This window comes from Pristiophorus japonicus, chromosome 3 (genome assembly GCF_044704955.1).
Source record: "Pristiophorus japonicus isolate sPriJap1 chromosome 3, sPriJap1.hap1, whole genome shotgun sequence".
Classification (NCBI taxonomy): domain Eukaryota; kingdom Metazoa; phylum Chordata; class Chondrichthyes; family Pristiophoridae; genus Pristiophorus; species Pristiophorus japonicus.
This window is the reverse complement of record NC_091979.1, coordinates 91,159,569-91,178,925: the sequence shown is the minus strand read 5'-3', so window position 1 is coordinate 91,178,925 and position 19,357 is coordinate 91,159,569. Positions and strand designations below refer to the sequence as shown.

The 19,357-nt window shown below is 42.6% G+C and overlaps 1 protein-coding gene across 1 annotated transcript in view; it reads right to left on the bottom strand.

The window, feature by feature from the left end:
- fap (fibroblast activation protein, alpha) overlaps positions 1 to 19,357 on the bottom strand; it is a 216,633-nt gene that overhangs the window by 58,760 nt on the left and 138,516 nt on the right. The window contains exons 15-18 of the mRNA XM_070874618.1: positions 13,414 to 13,467; positions 2,421 to 2,545; positions 2,289 to 2,336; positions 1,332 to 1,430 (exon numbers count right to left, since the gene is read on the bottom strand). Of these exons, the coding sequence (XP_070730719.1) occupies positions 1,332 to 1,430; positions 2,289 to 2,336; positions 2,421 to 2,545; positions 13,414 to 13,467 (326 nt within the window). The remainder of the gene's footprint in view (positions 1 to 1,331; positions 1,431 to 2,288; positions 2,337 to 2,420; positions 2,546 to 13,413; positions 13,468 to 19,357) is intronic.

Sequence of the window (19,357 nt, the reverse complement as noted above, 5' to 3'; positions counted from 1 at the left end):
TGGGCTATTTGCCCAACTTCTGCCCAGCAAATGCCCGTGAAATTCTCACGCCTGGTAAAAGCAGACATAAGGCCTGCTTTTACCAGCATAAGAGTTTAAAAAAAAACAGAAAAATAAAATGTTATTAACAATTTATACATTAAAAAAACCTATGAAAGAAGGTAAGTTTATTTTAGGCCCCTTTAAACATGTAAATTTATTTTTCAAAAATGTTTTTTTAAGTGTCATTAAATGCCATTTTAATTAATTTTAAATGTGATTTATTTATTTATTTAATGTGTAGATGTATTTTTTGGGGTATTCCCATTCATGTTTATGGGGTTTCCGTACATACGGAATGCCCATAAGCATGAATGGGGATTCCCTTCTGTCATACGTTGGGCACTTGCGAACCCCATGCACTCCTGAGATATGTGGGCCTCGAACCGCATGTACCCAGATAGGCCCAGGACCGCGAATCTCCACACCTTCCGGACCACCAGGTACGCGGGCATTTTATTTGCGGATCGGAGGCATTTCCCCATGGGAAGCCACCGATCGCAAATTCAGCGCCTCAACGTTCACTGATCGCATAGCTGATAAGCACCTCAACTCCACTTTCCCACCTTTGTTCCATATCCATTGATATTCTTACCTAACAAAAATCTATCATTCTCAGTCTTGAAAAATTCAATTGACCTAGCCTCAATAACCTTATGGAGAGCAAGTTTCACATTTCTACTACACTTTGTATGAAAATGTGCTTCCTGATTTCACTCCTAAATGGCTTGGTTGTAATTTTAAGATTATGCCCTTTTTTTCTAGATTCGCCCACAAGAGGAAATAGTTTTTCTGTATCTATCTTATCATGGAATCGTAGAATGATAAACCACAGGAGACAATTCAGCCCATCATGGCGTGCCAACTCTTTGGTAGAGCTATCCAATTAGTCCCACTCCTCTGCTCTTTCCCGATAGCCCTGTAATTTTTTTCTCTTTAATTATTTATCCAATTCTCTTTTGAAAGTTAATATTAGTGCCTTTACCACCCTTTCAGACAGTGCATTCCAGATCACAATAAAAATATTAGTGGGGAGATTTTCAGCATCCCAGACGATGAGCTGAAAACTTACCAACTTTGTTAGTTGAATAATCTTAACTTTTAAAACCTGCTGGCAGTCTATTGGTTAACATTACCTCATTGATTGGCTTAATTGTATCCTCTGCTCACATTGCCAGTGAAAACTACTACCATCAGGATGACTGCGTTTTATGTAGTAAAGCATTGTATTGGTAACATTCAGGAGTGAAAAATACATCAGTCTGCACAATAATTAAAATGGTTTAACTTACTTGTGCCATCTAGTTCTAAAGACTTGAGAACTTTTGTTGGCATCTGAAGAGTCTGAAGATTTTCTTCCAATTCTTTGTTATCTTCAAGAGTTTTTACCACTTGAAATCAAAATAATGTTTTTAGTACCTCAAACATCAAAAATTATATTCACCTTACCATCAATCAGGGTTTATTTTCCGGCTAAAATAGAACAACTCCATGTACAGTTTTCGGATAATATTATTTATAGTAAAGATAAATAATCTAGTTTACCAAAAAATGATGCATAAAAGATTTTGTGGTTGTATCATAAAGCAATATTTTTACAGCACATGGCAGAAGATAGGAACAGGATTAGATATAATATAGCCTGAGGAAAGCAGGATTGCCGTCTTTCTGAGCATTAATGTGGCTGTTCTATGATGCCAAGGTGTGTACTGTAATGTGAACTTTTCCACTAGTTAACATGTTCAAGTTTTCAAAATCCTTGACTACCAGAAACCTAACTTCACTGAAAGCATTATAATGAAGGGATAATGTGGTGGGTAAAAATGGACAATAGCAAGAGGGTGAAGGTAAATTTAAACAAGTCACAATTCAAAAGATAAGTGAATCTAAGAATAAGGAAATAACATGATTTAATTTAGTAATCTGAAGTGCTTGGTATCTACACTTGCTATTTGTTTTTGTTGAGAGAAAAAACCTTTTTCAAAATGATATTTCCTTATCTCCCATCGAGTATCTCCATACACCAACCATGACTGTGAAAGTGAATAGATGACAATATTTTCTGCTGTGTTCATGTTCTATTCAATGCCTATTGTTGATTTTTGCTAAACTCATTAAACCAGCTCTATGTAAAATCTGTAAAATTAGATATTTTTACTCAGTGAAGGGCAGGTGCTCCGCCAAATAGATACATAACACAGTTTCGGATATTATCAATTCATGTTAAAAGATAATACAATAGTGATTACCTTTATCATTGGTAGTACTGTAAATTGCAAAGATAGGTATTCCAGGACCTGCATAGAACAAAGAGCAGACATTAAAGCTGTGTTAATATGCTGTACTTTATTTTGGAGAATTAGTTTCCGTGGTTCACTTACCATAACAGGACAGCACATAATATAGTGCATTTCTGCTGAAGTGTGCTGAATAGTACTGACAGCGTTCCTTCATCAGCCCACAGGTAATACATTGTGGCATCTGAGAATTTGTTCCAATTTTAACCCTACAAATAAAAGAAAAATCAAGAATGTTTAGGCACCAGATCCAAATGGACTTCATACAAGTTTACTTAAAGAATGGCTGTGAAATCATTCATGTCCTTCTTACTATCTTTCAAAAAATCATCAGAAATGGGAGTAATACCTGAGAATTGGAAATATCCATCTTTAAAAAGAGGACCAGGATTACACCCACTTTTTTAACCCACCGTGCATGCGCACAAAAAATAAAAAGCACATTTGCACATGCGCAGTGGAAAGTCTTTTAAAAAAGCACGTGTGGGGACTGTGTGGATCACCATTGAGAATCCATTGGTGGCACAGGTAGATTCGAAGGTAGGAAATACAGCTTCATTCACGAGATGGCTGAAATGGAAGGCCGCAGAGAAGGCGAAAGGCCCAGGGACGGAGAAGAGGAAACCGTAAGGGCGAGGAGATTTCGCACGGAAGAAATTGTGCCCGTCATAGACTTAAGCGAGAGTAGATGGGGAGTTCTTGAGAACAAGGGGAGTTTCGGTAAAAATAAGCTTAAACCGTCCACACTCGCAAAAGTTTGGGACAAGGTCGCAGTCAAGTTTAATGGAATGTCAATGACACCGAGAATCGGTGCGCAGCTGAAAAAGAAGTGGCAGGGCCTCGGACAAGCAGTGGCTGTAAGTAATACATTAAACTGACATTTATTTGGGCTTTAAAATATATGTATTTTTATGAACTGCAATAACATCTGTAAATGTGATCTTTTGTGGCTTTTGATAAGGTCCCACATGGTAGACAAGTCATGAAGGTTAAAGCCCATGGGATACAGGGCAAAGTGGCAAGTTGGATCCAAAATTGGCTTGAGGGTAGGAAGCAAAGGGTAATGATTGATGGATGTTTTTGTGACTGGAAGGATGTTTCCAGTGGGGTACAGCAGGGCTCAGTACTGGGCCCCTTGCTTTTTGTGGTATATATCAACAATTTAGATTTGAATATAGGGATTATGATTAAGAAGTTTGCAGATGAAGTATAATGTGGATAAATGTGAGGTTATCCACTTTGGTGGTAAAAACAGAGAGACAGACTATTATCTGAATAGTGACAGATTAGGAAAAGGGGAGGTGCAAAGAGACCTGGGTGTCATGGTACATCAGTCATTGAAGGTTGGCATGCAGGTGCAGCAGGCGGTTAAGAAAGCAAATGGCATGTTGGCCTTCATAGCAAGGGGATTTGAGTACAGGGGCAGGGAGGTGTTGCTACAGTTGTACAGGGCATTGGTGAGGCCACACCTGGAGTATTGTGTACAGTTTTGGTCTCCTAACCTGAGGAAGGACATTCTTGCTATTGAGGGAGTGCAGCGAAGGTTCACCAGACTGATTCCCGGGATGGCGGGACTGACCTATCAAGAAAGACTGGATCAACTGGGCTTGTATTCACTGGAGTTCAGAAGAATGAGAGGGGACCTCATAGAAACATTTAAAATTCTGACGGGGTTAGACAGGTTAGATGCAGGAAGAATGTTCCCAATGTTGGGGAAGTCCAGAACCAGAGGTTCACAGTCTAAGGATAAGGGGTAAGCCATTTAGGACCGAGATGCGGAGGAACTTCTTCACCCAGAGAGTGGTGAACCTGTGGAATTCTCTACCACAGAAAGTTGTTGAGGCCAATTCACTAAATATATTCAAAAAGGAGTTAGATGAGGCCCTTACTACTAGGGGGATCAAGGGGTATGGCGAGAAAGCAGGAATGGGGTACTGAAGTTGAATGTTCAGCCATGAACTCATTGAATGGCGGTGCAGGCTAGAAGGGCCGAATGGCCTACTCCTGCACCTATTTTCTATGTTTCTATGTTTCTATGACACTAAAATTGGCTGTGTGGTTGATAATGAAGAGGAAAGTCATGGGCTGGGCAGGTGGGCAGAGCAGTGGCAAATGGAATTTAATTCAGAGAAGTGTGAGGTAATGCACTTTAGGAGGGCTAATAAGGAAAGGGTATACACATTAAGTGGTAGGCCACTTAATACTGTAAATGTACAAAGGGACCTTGGAGTGCTTGTCTACAAATACCTGAAAGTAGTAGGCCAGGTGGATAAGGTGGTTAAGTACGGATCTAGGTCTGGTAATTGGGATTAGACTGGATGACCTTTTGTTGGATGGCGCAGATATAATGGTAAGTACTACAGGGAATAGAATACGGCCAGGGTGATCTCCTGGACTAGTTTTGATCGCTTTAATGGGTCGGAGAGGAATTTTCCCAGATTTTTCTCCCTAAATTGGTCTGGGTTTTAACTAATTTTTGCCTCTCCCAGGAGATCACATGACTCCGGTTGGGGAGGAGTGTAGAATGTTTTAGTTTAAGGAGTGTTGTAGTTGTGTGGGGCGGACTGGTTGGGCTGGGTGCTCTTTGCCTTTCCGACATTGTTCATAGATTTATATGTAACCTTTAGGGCTGCTGACCAAGGACCGTGCCGCTCTTTGACGGTTGGCGTGGACACGATGAGCCGAAATGGCCCCCTTCTGCGCTGTAATTTTCTATGTTTCTATGTGTGTGTGTGTATGTGTGTGTGCACGTGTGTGTTCAGAAGGACACTCTTTTAAAAAGTTCCATTTGCATCTTTGCAGAAGCTGGTGTCACAGATCAACCAAGTACAGTCACAAACTGGAGGAGGTCTGCCAAGTAGGCTGCAACCAACAGCCGTGGAGCAGAGGATAGCGTCAATGATTAAATGCCACAGGAGAAGACCAACAATCAATGCGGAAGCTGCGCCCAGTTTTCCTTTGGAGGGTAAGCCCTGCAAATTGCACAGTCTGGCTTGGCGAAATGTTACGTCATGCGTGTGCTTCCTACACTTCCCCTTCATCAATGTTGCTAACCAAGCATCTATCTTTTGTTTCGCAGAGGTTGAGCATCAAGAGGAGACAGAGGGTGCATCTGAAGTTGAAGGAGAGAATGTTCAAGAAAATGCCACGGCAGATATTCCAACTCAGGACAATGATGGGCAGCAAGAACTCATAGACGATGAGATGGTTATCCTGGATTTGGAGGTGCTGAACCCCTCAAGGATTCCAAGCCCTTTCATGAATTATTATCTGAATGGTGACAGATTAGGAAAAGGGGAAGTGCAACGAGACCTGGGTGTCATGGTACATCAGTCATTGAAGGTTGGCATGCAGGTACAGCACGCGGTTAAGAAAGCAAATGGCATGTTGGCCTTCATAGCAAGGGGATTTGAGTACAGGGGCAGGGAGGTGTTGCTACAGTTGTATAGGGCCTTGGTGAGGCCACACCTGGAGTATTGTGTACAGTTTTGGTCTCCTAACTTGAGGAAGGACATTCTTGCTATTGAGGGAGTGCAGCGAGGATTCACCAGACTGATTCCCGGGATGGTGGGACTGACATATCAAGAAAGACTGGATCAACTGGGCTTTTATTCACTGGAGTTCAGAAGAATGAGAGGGGACCTCATAGAAACGTTTAAAATTCTGACGGGTTTAGACAGGTTAGATGCAGGAAGAATGTTCCCAATGTTGGGGAAGTCCAGAACCAGGGGTCACAGTCTAAGGATAAGGGGTAAGCCATTTAGGACCGAGATGAGGAGAAACTTCTTCACCCAGAGAGTGGTGAACCTGTGGAATTCTCTACCACAGAAAGTAGTTGAGGCCAATTCACTAAATATATTCAAAAGGGAGTTAGATGAAGTCCTTACTACTCGGGGGATCAAGGGGTATGGCGAGAAAGCAGGAATGGGGTACTGAAGTTGCATGTTCAGCCATGAACTCATTGAATGGCGGTGCAGGCTAGAAGGGCTGAATGGCCTACTCCTGCACCTATTTTCTATGTTTCTATGAAAGGATTTTTCTAGGTGTGACGTCTGAGACTGCGGGTACAAGTGTGTTGCAGCAAGTCACACCTGCAAGACGTCATATGAGGGCGAACTCCAGACCTGATGCAGAAACATTGGACTCTGAGAACATAGGACATAGAAACAAAGAAAATAGGTGCAGGAGTAGGCCATTCGGCCCTTCAAGCCTGCACCACCATTCAATAAGATCATGGCTGATCGTACACCTCAGTACCCCTTTCCTGCTTTCTCTCCATACCCCTTGATCCCTTTAGCCGTAAGGGCCATATCTAACTCTCTCATGAATATATCCAATGAACTGGCATCAACAACTCTCTGCAGTAGGGAATTCCACAGGTTAACAACTCTCTGTGAAGAAGTTTCTCCTCATCTCAGTCCTAAGTGGCTTACCCCTTATCCTTAGACTATGTCCCCTGGTTCTGGACTTCCCCAACATCGCGAACATTCTTCCTGCATCTCACCTGTCCACTCCCGTCAGAATTTTATATGTTTCTATGAGGTCCCCTCTCATCCTTCTAAACTCCAGTGAATACAGGCCCAGTCAATCCGGTCACTCCTCATATGTCAGTCTTTCCATCCCGGGAATCAGTCTGGTGAACCTTCGCTGCACTCCCTCAATAGCAAGAATGTCCTTCCTCAGATTAGGGGACCAAAACTGAACACAATATTCCAGGTGAGGCCTCACCAAGACCCTGTACAACTGCAGTAAGACCTCCCTGCTCCTATACTCAAATCCCCTAGCTATGAAGGCCAACATACCATTTGCCTTCTTCACCGCCTGCTGTACCTGCATGCCAACTTTCAATGACTGGTGTACCATGACACCCAGGTCTCGTTGCACCTCCCCTTTTCCTAATCTGCCACCATTCAGATAATATTCTGCCTTTGTGTTTTTGCCACCAAAGTAGATAACCTCACATTTATCTACATTATACTGCCTCTGCCATGCATTTGCCCACTTACCTAACCTGTCCAAGTCAACCTGCAGCCTCTTAGCGTTCTCCTCACAGCTCACACCACCACCCAGCTTAGTGTAATCTGCAAACTTGGAGATATTACACTCAATTCCTTCATCTAAATCATTAATGTATATTTAAATAGCTGTGGTCCCAGCACTGAGCCCTGCGGCACACCACTAGTTACTGCCTGCCATTCTGAAAAGGACCCGTTTACCCCGACTCTCTGCTTCCTGTCTGCCAACCAGTTCTCTATCCACGTCAGTACATTACCCGCAATACCATGTGCTTTAATTTTGCACACCAATCTCTTGTGTGGGACCTTGTCAAAAGCCTTTTGAAAGTCCAAATACACCACATCCACTGGTTCTCCCTTGTACTCTCTACTAGTTACATCCTCAAAAAATTCCAGAAGATTTGTCAAGCATAATTTCCCTTTCATAAATCCATGCTGACTTGGACCGATCATGTCACTGCTTTCCAAATGCGCTGCAATTTCATCTTTAATAACTGATTCCAACATTTCCCCACTACTGACTTCAGGCTAACCGGTTTCTCATTCCCCATTTTCTCTCTCCCTCCTTTATTAAAACGTGGTGTTACATTAGCTACCCTCCAGTCCACAGGAACTGATTCAGAGTCGATAGACTGTTGGAAAATGATCGCCAATGCATCCACTATTTCTAGGGCCACTTCCTTAAGTACTCTGGGATGCAGACTATCAGGCCCCTGGGATTTATTGGCCTTCAATCCCATCAATTTCCCTAACACAATTTCCCGCCTAATAAGGATTTCCTTCAGATCCTCCTTCTTGCTCGACCCTCGGTCCCCTAGTATTTCCAGAAGGTTATTTGTGTCTTCCTTCGTGAAGACAGAACCAAATTATTTGTTCAACTGGTCTGCCATTTCTTTGTTCCCCATTATAAATTCACCTGATTCTGACTGCAAGGGTCCTACGTTTGTCTTCACTAATCTTTTTCTCTTCACATATCTATAGAAGCTTTTGCAGTCAGTTTTTATGTTTCCAGCAAGCTTCCTCTCATACTCTATTCTTCCCTCCTAATTAAACCCTTTGTCCTCCTCTGCTGAATTCCAAAGTTCTCCCAGTCCTCAGGTTTGCTGCTTTTTCTGGCCAATTTATGTGCCTCTTCCTTGAATTTAACACTACCTTTAATGTCCCTTGTTAGCCACGGTTGAGCCACCTTCCCCATTTTATTTTTAGTCCAGACAGGGATGTACAATTGTTGAAGTTCATTCATGTGATCTTTAAATGTTTGCCATTGCCTATCCACCGTCAACCCTTTAAGTATCATTCGCCAGTCTATTCCAGCCAATTCACGTCTCATACCATCGAAGTTACCTTTCCTTAAGTTCAGGATCCTAGTCTTTGAATTAACTGTGTCACTTTCTATTTTAATAAGGAATTCTACCATATTATGGTCACTCTTCCCCAATGGGCTTCGCACAACAAGATTGCTAATTAGTCCTTTCTCATTACACATCACCCAGTCTAGGATGGCCAGCCCTCTGGTTGGTTCCTCGACATATTGGTCTGGAAAACCATCCCTAATACACTCCAGGAAATCCTCCTCCACCGCATTGCTACCAGTTTAGTTAGCCCAATCTATATGTAGATTAAAGTCGCCCATGATAATTGCTGTACCTTTATTGCACACCCCCCTAATTTCTTGTTTGTGCTGTCCCCAACCTCACTACTACTGTTTGGTGGTCTGTACACAACTCCCACTTGGCATTTTCTGCCCTTTGGTATTCCGTAGCTCCACCCATACCGATTCCACATCAACCAAGCTAATGTCCTTCCTTACTATTGCGTTAATTTCCTCTTTAACCAGCAACGTCACCCCAGCTCCTTTTCCTTTCTGTCTATCCTTCCTGAATGTTGAATATCCCTGGATGTTGAGTTCCCAGCCTTGGTCACCCTGGAACCTGTCTCCGTAATCCCAATTATATCTTATTCGTTAAAAGCTGCCTGCGCAGTTAATTCGTCCACCTTATTACGAATATTCATTGCATTGAAGCACAGAGCCTTCAGGCTTGTCTTTTTAACACACTTTGTCCATTTAGCATTTTGCTGTAACGTGGTCATTTTTGCTTTTTGCCTTGGGTTTCTCTGCCCTCCACTTTTACTTTTCTTCTTTCTATCTTTTGCTTCTGCCCCATTCTACTTCCCTCTGTCTTCTTGCATAGGTTTCCATCCCCCTGCCATATTAGTTTAACCCCTCCCCAACTGCACTAGCAAACACTCCCCCTAGGATATTGGTTCCGGTCCTGCCCAGGTGCAGACCATCCAGTTTGTCCTGATCCCACCTCCCCTAGAACCGCTTCCAATGTCCCAGGAATTTGAACCCATCTCTTCTGCACCACTCCTCAAGCCACGTATTCTTCTGTGCTATCCTGCGATTCCTACTCTGACTAGCACGTGGCACTGGTAACAATCCTGAGATTACTACCTTTGAGGTCCTACTTTTTAATTTAGCTCCTAACTCCCTAGACATCTTGCGGGGATGAGCAGGGAGAATATTCAACAATCTCGATTGCTCCTGGAAGCCTTTGGTGGGGTGAGCGCAGAGTTGGGGGGACTGTCATTACAGGTTGAAAGACTTTCGGGACGGTTGAATGAGATAGTATCGGCAATAGGGGGCACACCCAGGCTGTCCTTAATGCAAGGAGTGCTTTCCACTCTGCACCAAATTCAAGGGTTGATCCTGAGGATAAGGTTAACTATGAAGAGAAACCCAGACATTCCATTATGACACATTTTGGCTCTGTCCCTGTTGTAGCCCAGCATCAAGAAACGCCACGCCAGAAAAGAAACAGATTACACCCTGGGGGTACGGGGGGCAAGGAAGCAGAAATCTGCAACTACGGGCTCATGCAGGGGTAGCGGCATCTACTGGGGCAGGATTGGGCACAGTGCTAAGGAAGAGGATAGATGTCTTGTTTGTTTTTTGGTTGCTTTAGTTGATTGTTCTTTGTAAAGTTTGCCACGGTTTTGAATGAAGTTTCTAAAGTTATGAAGGTTTAAACATAAGTAAAGTCAAGCAAATTACAACTGTGATGTACAAATGTTTAATCAATATTTTAGTTTTGGACTTTTAACCTGACTTCTGCACTACATTTTTTTAATGCTGCACTAATAAATATTACAGGATAACTGGACTCAAAATGTAAAATGGCCTCACCCCTTGCAACCTATTGGTTTAAGTGATACAGGGGCACGTTCCAGTACTAAGGTGTTCATGGATTCATCCTTGTTCTGGGTCACTGATGCAAGCAACGAAGTACCATGGTGCGTATATCAGTGACCATCACCCAGTCTGTATTCATGAACAACTTACTATTATTGTCCACCTAAGCACTCCAATACTCCTTTGAAACATAAAAGATTTGTGGTGGTAACATTTAATATAAATTATTTATTTTCCACTTAAGCACTCCAACACTCCATAAAAACCTAAAAGATTTGTGGTGGGATTGTTTTTTTTCTTCAATGTAATGTTCCACCTTTAATAGAGATCACTGCTGCTTGCCTTTGAGCCTGGAATGTCTTGCACTGTCCTTTGTGTGTAGACCTTCGGCCAGGGATGGTAGCGGGCCAGCGTAGATTCTCTAACTGCAGGTAAGGGTTTTTCTTACGGTGTTTCTAGAGTCTCTGCGTCAGTTTTAAAAATTTCATTGGTAGGGAAAGTTTGCATTATGTGAAGAAATGGTGCGGAACCTTCTTTTACAGGTACATCAGTGCCAGAATGTTTGGCGCCAAACATTCTGCTGCTGGTAGTAGACGCCGGCACCCTGACATTGGGAATCTTTGGACTGAACTTTGGCGCCAAAAACTTCACTGGCTGCTGAAAAAACGGCGCCCAGTGATTGGCAAAATTGGGACCTACACAGTGCAGAAAAGACAGCTAAATTGATACTTAGCTTAAGGCATCTGATCTATGAAGAGAGGTTGAAGAATCTGGGGTTGTTTACTCTGGAGAAGAGAGGACTCGTGGGAGATATTATTCAAGTATACAGGATCTTTAAGTAAATAGATAACTTTAACCTTGGATAATATGTTTACGATTTCCATAAATTCTAGAACTAGGGGACACAGGGTCAAGCTTAGAAGAGGGCTGATGCACAGACATTTTAGATTTAATTACCTTATGTGGAGAGTGATGACATGTGGAAGAAAATGTGAAGGGAGATAGTGGAGGTAGATAGAGGTAGATAGAAACATTTAAGGGAAAATTGGCTATTTGAGGGAGTGCATAATTGAGGAGTATTAGCTTTTGAGAGGTCAGGTGAACTGTGGAGCCTTTTCTGATTCTATTCAATTTCGATGCCTGTGAAATTGAGTCTCTGCGCTGAAAGAATGCAGGGGAGCGCTAAATCAGGCGCTAATGGCAAAGGTGAGTGGCGCTAGGTTCCAACGACAATGAATATGAGGTGTTGTGAAATCGGGAGAGAGGATTGGTGAAGGCGCCATCCAGCCATTGAAGAGGAGGGTCACTGGAGTCTGCACACCAGTCCCCAATGATTTGGGGAATGCAGAACAGCGATGTGCTGCGGGATGAAATGCAAAGGCCTTTGACAGTCCGCAACACTCTGGGTAATAAGTAGCTTTTATCTGGCTGCAGATATATCATGTGCTCTCTGGCATGCATAAATGACCTTTGGAACGGAAGTACTGGGGCGCATCCCTTTAAGTAGCGTCCTGCCAGCCGCCAGCAGATTTGTTCATGCCTCCACAATATCCTGCAAATCCCTGGGAGGAAAGATGCACCAACGTTAGTGTCCTCGATCAGGCCAACATCCCCAGCATCGAAGCAATGACCACACTCGACCAGCTCCGTTGGGCGGACAACACTGTTCACATGCCTGACACAAGACTCCCAATGCAAGCGCTCTACTCGGAACTCCTACACAGCAAGCAAGCCCCAGATGGGCAGAGGAAACGTTTCAAGGACACCCTCAAAGCCTCCTTGATAAAATGCAACATCCCCACCGACACCTGGGTGTCCCTGGCCAAAGACCACCCTAAGTGGAGGAAGAGCATCCAGGAGGGCGCTGAGCACCTCGAGTCTCGTCGCCGAGAGCATTCAGAAAACAAGCACAGGCAGCCGAAGGAGCGTGCGGCAAACCAGCCCCGCCCACCCTTTCCTTCAACGACTGTCTGTCCCACCTGTGACAGACTGTAATTCTCATATTGAATTGTTCAATCACCTAAGAACTCACTTTTAGAGTGGAAGCAAGTCTTCCTCGATTTCATGCCTCCATTCCCCGGCGCTGTCAGCGCAAGATGGTTAGGCGGGGGCGCTACTGAAGTTTGCAGATCGGGCACCTAGCAAGCACGCTCGCTAACTTCATGATGTACATGGTGAAGGTGTCGAGGCACTAACTGCTATCGCCGGCACTAATGTCTGACTGATCCGTTAGCACCCCCCTCAGGCGTTAAGGGGAGGCGCTAAGTAGCCGTTTTTCTCCTCCTACCACTTTGAATATTTGCAAAAAGCTGGAATGTAGTCGTAGCATCTTGTAAAAAAAAACTTGCATTTATAAACTTCACAGAGGCGTAAGGAAAATGTTTTAATTTAAACTACAAAGGGGGACACATTCCCATTAAGCATCTGGACACTTTAAGATGGTGATAGGTATTGTTGATGACAGTTAATGCCGTGATTCTACCAGCAAAATCTGATACATTTTTTTAAACTTATTTGAAGTGCAGCAGTACTTTTGTTACACTGTCAGTGTTGTTGTTTTGTAGATGGGAGAGTTCGACAGACTGCAGCTTTCAAGCCCAACTCTGAAGGCAAGCCCAGTTTTCCAAGGAACTGGACACATTAAGGGTGCAACAGACTCACCTTTATTTTTGTTTTTCCAGATATCCTGGAAAGAGGCACCAACTGTATTGAGTGACTGTTTCTATCAAAGGTTAGAATCAAATTTTTTATTTAAAAGCTTTCTATTATGGAAAATGAGAGTAAACAGAACATTCCTTTAAGACTTTATATTATTTTAATTATACATAATTCTTTCAACAATCATATATGTATTATTAATAAAACTCACTTATATAGGTTTCTTCTCCCTGGATACTGTTCATATTCATTGCTAATGTAATAACTGTAATACAAACAGATGAACAATATCAGACTATAAAAATGGATGATCAAGAATTGGAATATTATGTATTCATTCTAAAGATTATTTTCAAGTGCAGAAAGTGTCAATATGATAAGAAAACAGTATAATATAATCAACATATATTGAACTTTAGAACATTCTTTATTCACAGCAGTGAGAAATGAACATAAAAAGCAAAGAAAAATTTGTTATGTTTTTGATATTGATGCAAAAATACTACTGGAAGTCTCAAAAGTTATTAACTGATGTAACCTTTACTTAAAGTTACCTCAGAAGTCCTCACCCACCTATATTTCTGAAAATCTTGCCTCCAAAACCATATGCATAATATGGGGCTAGTGCACATTTAAATGGTCCTATATTCTCTTTCCAAATATTAAAACTTTTGTCAATTCTTTTTGAAAATAATGCCAATGCTGAATTGTATGTGTGAGAACAGGTAGACACGCAATTTTGTGAAAACTTGATAAAAAGACCAAACTTGAATAAAAAGGATAGTAAAATAAAAATGATTGAAGAAGAAACTAGATATTGAAGGAAGAAAACAGAATATATCACATTCTACTGGATATTTAAGATATTTAGGAAGTTGTAAATGAAAATAATTAGATTTTTTTCAGTGAAGGAGTTAAAAAAAACACAGGCAAAGATGGTTAATGGGGGAAAGAGCATTTAGAGGGAACTGCAATCATCATGGCTACAATTTTGCTGACCTCGGCAAAATTCCGGCCCAATACACCATAGCACCATGATATCCTGAGAAGAAACTGGATTGAAATGATCCTAGAGTGTGTTCTCAAGTACAAAATTGGTTCTGTTAAGCCGAAGATAATCTTTCCCTTTTTAGTTCCCTGTTGATGTTAGGTTACAGCTACCCTGTATTTTTATTCTTTTTTGAATTGATTAGATCACAACTTTTATTAAAATGTTAATCAGATATTAATGATGGATATCTGAAATGTTTGTCCAGTAGATACATTTTGAATTTATATCCAATAATATCCTTTTAACTGTGCTGCCTATGTTTGAATCCATTTATAGAAATACCAATGGATCTCTTGTAGCATTGCTCTTCGTGAGTCAGAGAAAATTCTGTGTACGGGTTATGTGGCAATATAATATCAGGAATGCCGATTGACTGAAGATGCCAAATTGCATTTTTGTTACAGTGCATTGTAAGAAAGAAAGAATGAACTTGCATTTATATAGCGCCTTTTATAACCTCAAGGCATCCAGAAGTACTTAACTGCCAATTATATACTTTTGAATTGCAGTCACTGTTGTAAGGTAGGTAGGTAATTGTGATAGGCAATTTGTACAATGCAAGGTCCGACAAATAGCAATGATATAAATGAAAAGATAATCTATTTTGGTCATGTTGATTCAGGGATAAATGTTGGCCAAGAAATTGGGAGAATTCCTTTGCTCTGTTTGAAAGGTATAATTACATAGGATTACATAGCATATATGGCACAGAAACAGGCCATTCGGCCCAACCAGTCCATTCCAGCGTTTATGCTCCACTTGAGCCTTCTCCCGTCTTTCCTCATCTAAATCTATCAGCAAAACCCTCTATTCCCTTCTCCCTCATATCCTTGTTAGCCTCCCCTTAAATGTATCTATACTATTCGCTTCAACCGCTCCCTATGGTAGCGAGTTCCACATTATCACCACTCTTTGGGTTGTAATGAATGTGATGACTCACAAGACTTGTTACTGTAAACTGCCTCAGGTGTAAACTTGATCCAACTTTACTCGTGCCCAAAGTCACCCGCATGACATGGTATCCACGCTTATATACCAGTGACCGCGCACGTGCGCGTACAGCCCAATGACCTCCGACAGTGGCGCCCCCTGCTAGCTGGTGACCCCAAACATAAATACATAACAACATCCCCTTTCAAGATCTTAATATCAGTCTTTTTACAAATTAAGAATGTCTGGAACTTTCTGCTCACGAGTTCATCGTCTCATTTCAACTTCAGTTCTAGGCGAGTGTTCTGAGTCAGTTGTCACTGAAGGCTGAGTAACTGATCTAATGGGAGTGGTAATGACCACATCAGAGATAGCAAAGTCCTCTGATGAATGAACATTGGTTGGTTGGTCACGGACTGCATCTTCCTCAAGCGGTTCCACTTCATCCGTGTGTCGCAGTTTTATTTGATCAACATATTTCCTGCATGTTTGCCCATTCTTGAGCATGACAATAAACACTGTTACCCTCCTTGGCTGTAACAGTACTGGCGATCCACTTTGAACTTTGACCATAGTTCAGTACATAAACCGAATTGGTGACAGAAATGTCACGTAACACAGCAGCACGATCATGATACCCTTGCTGACTTTGACGTCTGTTTTCAACACAATCATTCAAATCAGGATGAACAAGAGAGAGCTTGGTCTTGAGACTTCTCTTCATCAGTAGTTCAGCAGGGGAGACCCCAGTAAGCGTATGAGGTCTGGTCCTGTAACTGAGCAGTATACAGGACAAGCGAGTCTGCAGTGAACCCTGAGTCACACGTTTCATACTCTGCTTGATCGTTTGATCAGCATGTTCTGCATGACCATTAGAAGCAGGTTTGAATGGGGCTGACCTCACATGTTTAATACCATTGAGTTTCATGAACTCTTAAAACTCCAGACTTGTGAAGCAAGATCCGTTGTTGCTCACAACAATGTCAAGCAAACCATGAGTAGCAAACATGACACGAAGGTTCGCAATAGTAGCTGTAGACGTACTGGATGATATAATAATACACTCTATCCACTTTGAATATGCATTCACCACAACAAAAAACATCTTTTCCAGGAAAGGGCCTGCAAAATTGATGTGGATCCTCGACCATGGTTTAGATGGCCACAACCAAAGACTCAGCGGAGATTGCACTGATTCCAGATCAGAGTCAATTCCAGGCCACCATACATGAGCCCTAGCAATGGCTTTCATCATGACAATACCAGGATGAGTGCTGTGTAGTTCACGTACAAATTTCTCCCTACCTTTCTTAGGCATGACAACACAATTGCCCCACAGTAAACAATCTGACTGAATGGACAGTTCATCTTTGCGACGGTTGAAAGGTTTGGTCACATTACACATTTCCATAGGTATTGCAGACCAATCACCACTGAGGACACGTTTCACAACCGATAAAATAGGGTCATGGCTGGTCCAGATCCTAACTTGTTGAGCAGTGACAGATGTTCCTTCACTCTCAAAAGCATTCATTAATAACAGTAGATCAACAGGTTGAGGTGTCACCACCTCAGGTGCGGGCAACAGCAGGCGACTCAGTGCCTCGGCACAATTCTCAGTGCCAGGTCCCTGACGAATAACATAATCATAGGCAGACAATGTCAACACCCACCTCTGGATATGGGATGATGCATTGGTATTAATCCCTTTGTTTTCTGAAAACAATGAAATGAATGGCTTGTGATCTGTTTCGAGTTCAAAATGAGACCAAACAGGTACTGATGCATCTTTTTGACCCCATACACACAGGCCAAAGCTTCTTTTTCTGTAAGCTCTTTCCGCCTTTGACAAACTTCTCGAAGCATACGCAACAGGTTGTAGCTTACCCGGCTCATTTGCTTGTTGGAGTACACAGCCAACCGCATATGATGAAGCATCACAGGCCAATACAAGATGCTTACATGGATCATAATGAACAAACAACTTGTTTGAACAAGCAGATTCTTAGCTTTCTCAAAGGCTCTATCTTGAGACACACCCCAGATCCAGTTATCACCTTTTCTGAGTAGCATGTGCAGTGGCTCTAAAAAAGTGCTCAATCTGGGTAAGAAATGACCAAAGTAGTTGAGTAGCCCAAGGAATGAACACAGCTCCATCACACTCTGAGGCCTGGGTGCATTTTTGATTGCCTTGGTTTTTGAATCAGTAGGCCTGATGCCATCAGCAGAAATCTTCCTCCCCAGGAATTCACTTCAGGTGCCATGAAGACACACTTTGAACGTTTCAGCCTGCGCCCCACTTTGTCTAGACGCTGTAGGACTTCTTCAAGATTGTTCAGATGTTCAGTAGTGTCACGACCTGTGACCAGAATGTCATCTTGAAACACGACAGTTCTAGGAACGGACTTCAGTAAACTCTCCATATTCCTCTGAAATATGGCTGCAGCCAAACGAATTCCAAAAGAACACCTGTTGTAGACAAACAGTCCTTTATGGGTGTTGATGCAGATGAGTTTCTTCGAAGTGTCGACAAGCTCCTGTGTCATATAGGCAGACGTCAGATCCAGTTTAGTGAACGGTTTTTCACCAGCTAGCATAGCGAACAGGTTAGCCTTCGGTAACGGGTACTGATCCTGTTTCGAAAATTGGTTAATCGTAACCTTGTAGTCTCCACAAATCCTGACAGAGACATCACTCTTCAACACAGGAACAATAGGACTGATCCACTTGTTAAATGTGACCAGTGATATGATCCCTTCAAGTTGGAATCTGTCAAGCTCAATTTCATCAATGTCATCATGTAGGGAACAGACCGAGCCTTATGATAAACAGGCCTTGCATCCAAATCCAGGTGAATCTGCACCTTGGCTCCAATAAAATTACCAATGCCCGGTTCAAACAAAGAAGGAAACTTCTTCAACATTTGAACACATGAAGTGTCATCCACCGATGACAATGCTTTGATATCATTCCAATTCCACTTGATTTTCTTGAGCCAATTCCTGCCGAACAACGTTGGACCATTACCTGGGACGATCCATAATGGTAGATCATGAACCACACCATCAATTGACACCTTGACTACTGCACTGCCAATCACCGGTATGAGTTCCTTAGTGTAAATACGCAACTTGGCACTGACTGGACTCAGCTTAGGCTTCACAGCCTCAGTGTGCCACAGCTTGTCGAATGTCCTTTGGCTCATTATCGACTGACTCGCACCTGTGTCCAGCTCCATTGATACAGGCACGCCATTCAGCTTCACATTAACGATTATCGGCTGGCTCTTCCCCAAGAACGAATACAGACCATACACTTCCTTCTTGGGTTGTGTATCCGGGCCAGCACTGGACTCAGCAATGTGTTGAGCGGCAGCACACTTGTCAATTGTGGGCACATTCTCTGAAGATGCCCCACTTTCGAACAGCCATTACAGGAATACTGTTTATACCAACACTGATGAGGCCAATGATTGCCTCCACAACACCAACAGGGTGAAATTGGATTCGTACCAGTTGGTAGACTTTGAGCAGCTACAGGTTTCACATAAGCAGTCGAGTAGGCCCTGCTATAAACAGCTCTGCCAGACGACGACACAATCTTGTTTACGGTACTTGCCGTGGAGCTCCGACTCTTCGATGATATCTGCCTCAAATTATCATCAGTCGTCATGCATGCCTGGGCTGTCGTGATGGCCTTGCTCAAATCCAGCTTTCCTTCGGCCAATAACTTCTGAAGAATCACATCATGGTCGATGCCTATCACAAAGAAATCTTGCAGCATATCTTCCAACACGTTCCCAAACTTACACGGCTCAGCAAGATGTCGCAGGTCGGCGATGAATCCCGATACATCTTGGCCCTCAGCACGAACATGCGTGTAGAAGCCGTAGCGTGAGATGATGATCCCCTCTTTTGGCTTAAGATGGTCACACACCAAAGCACACAAATCCCCATATTCTTTGTCCATTGGATGTAAATGCGAGAGAAGATTCTTCATGAGGCCATAAATTTTTGGACCACAAACGGTGAGGAAAACCGCCCTGTGTCAGCGTCTCCCTCCATTTTGTTGGCCACAAAATACTGATCCAGGCGGTCGATAAAATCCGCTCAATCCTCGCCATCCACGAATCTCTCCAGAATTCTAATAGTGCCCATTATACATGCGAAGGTTC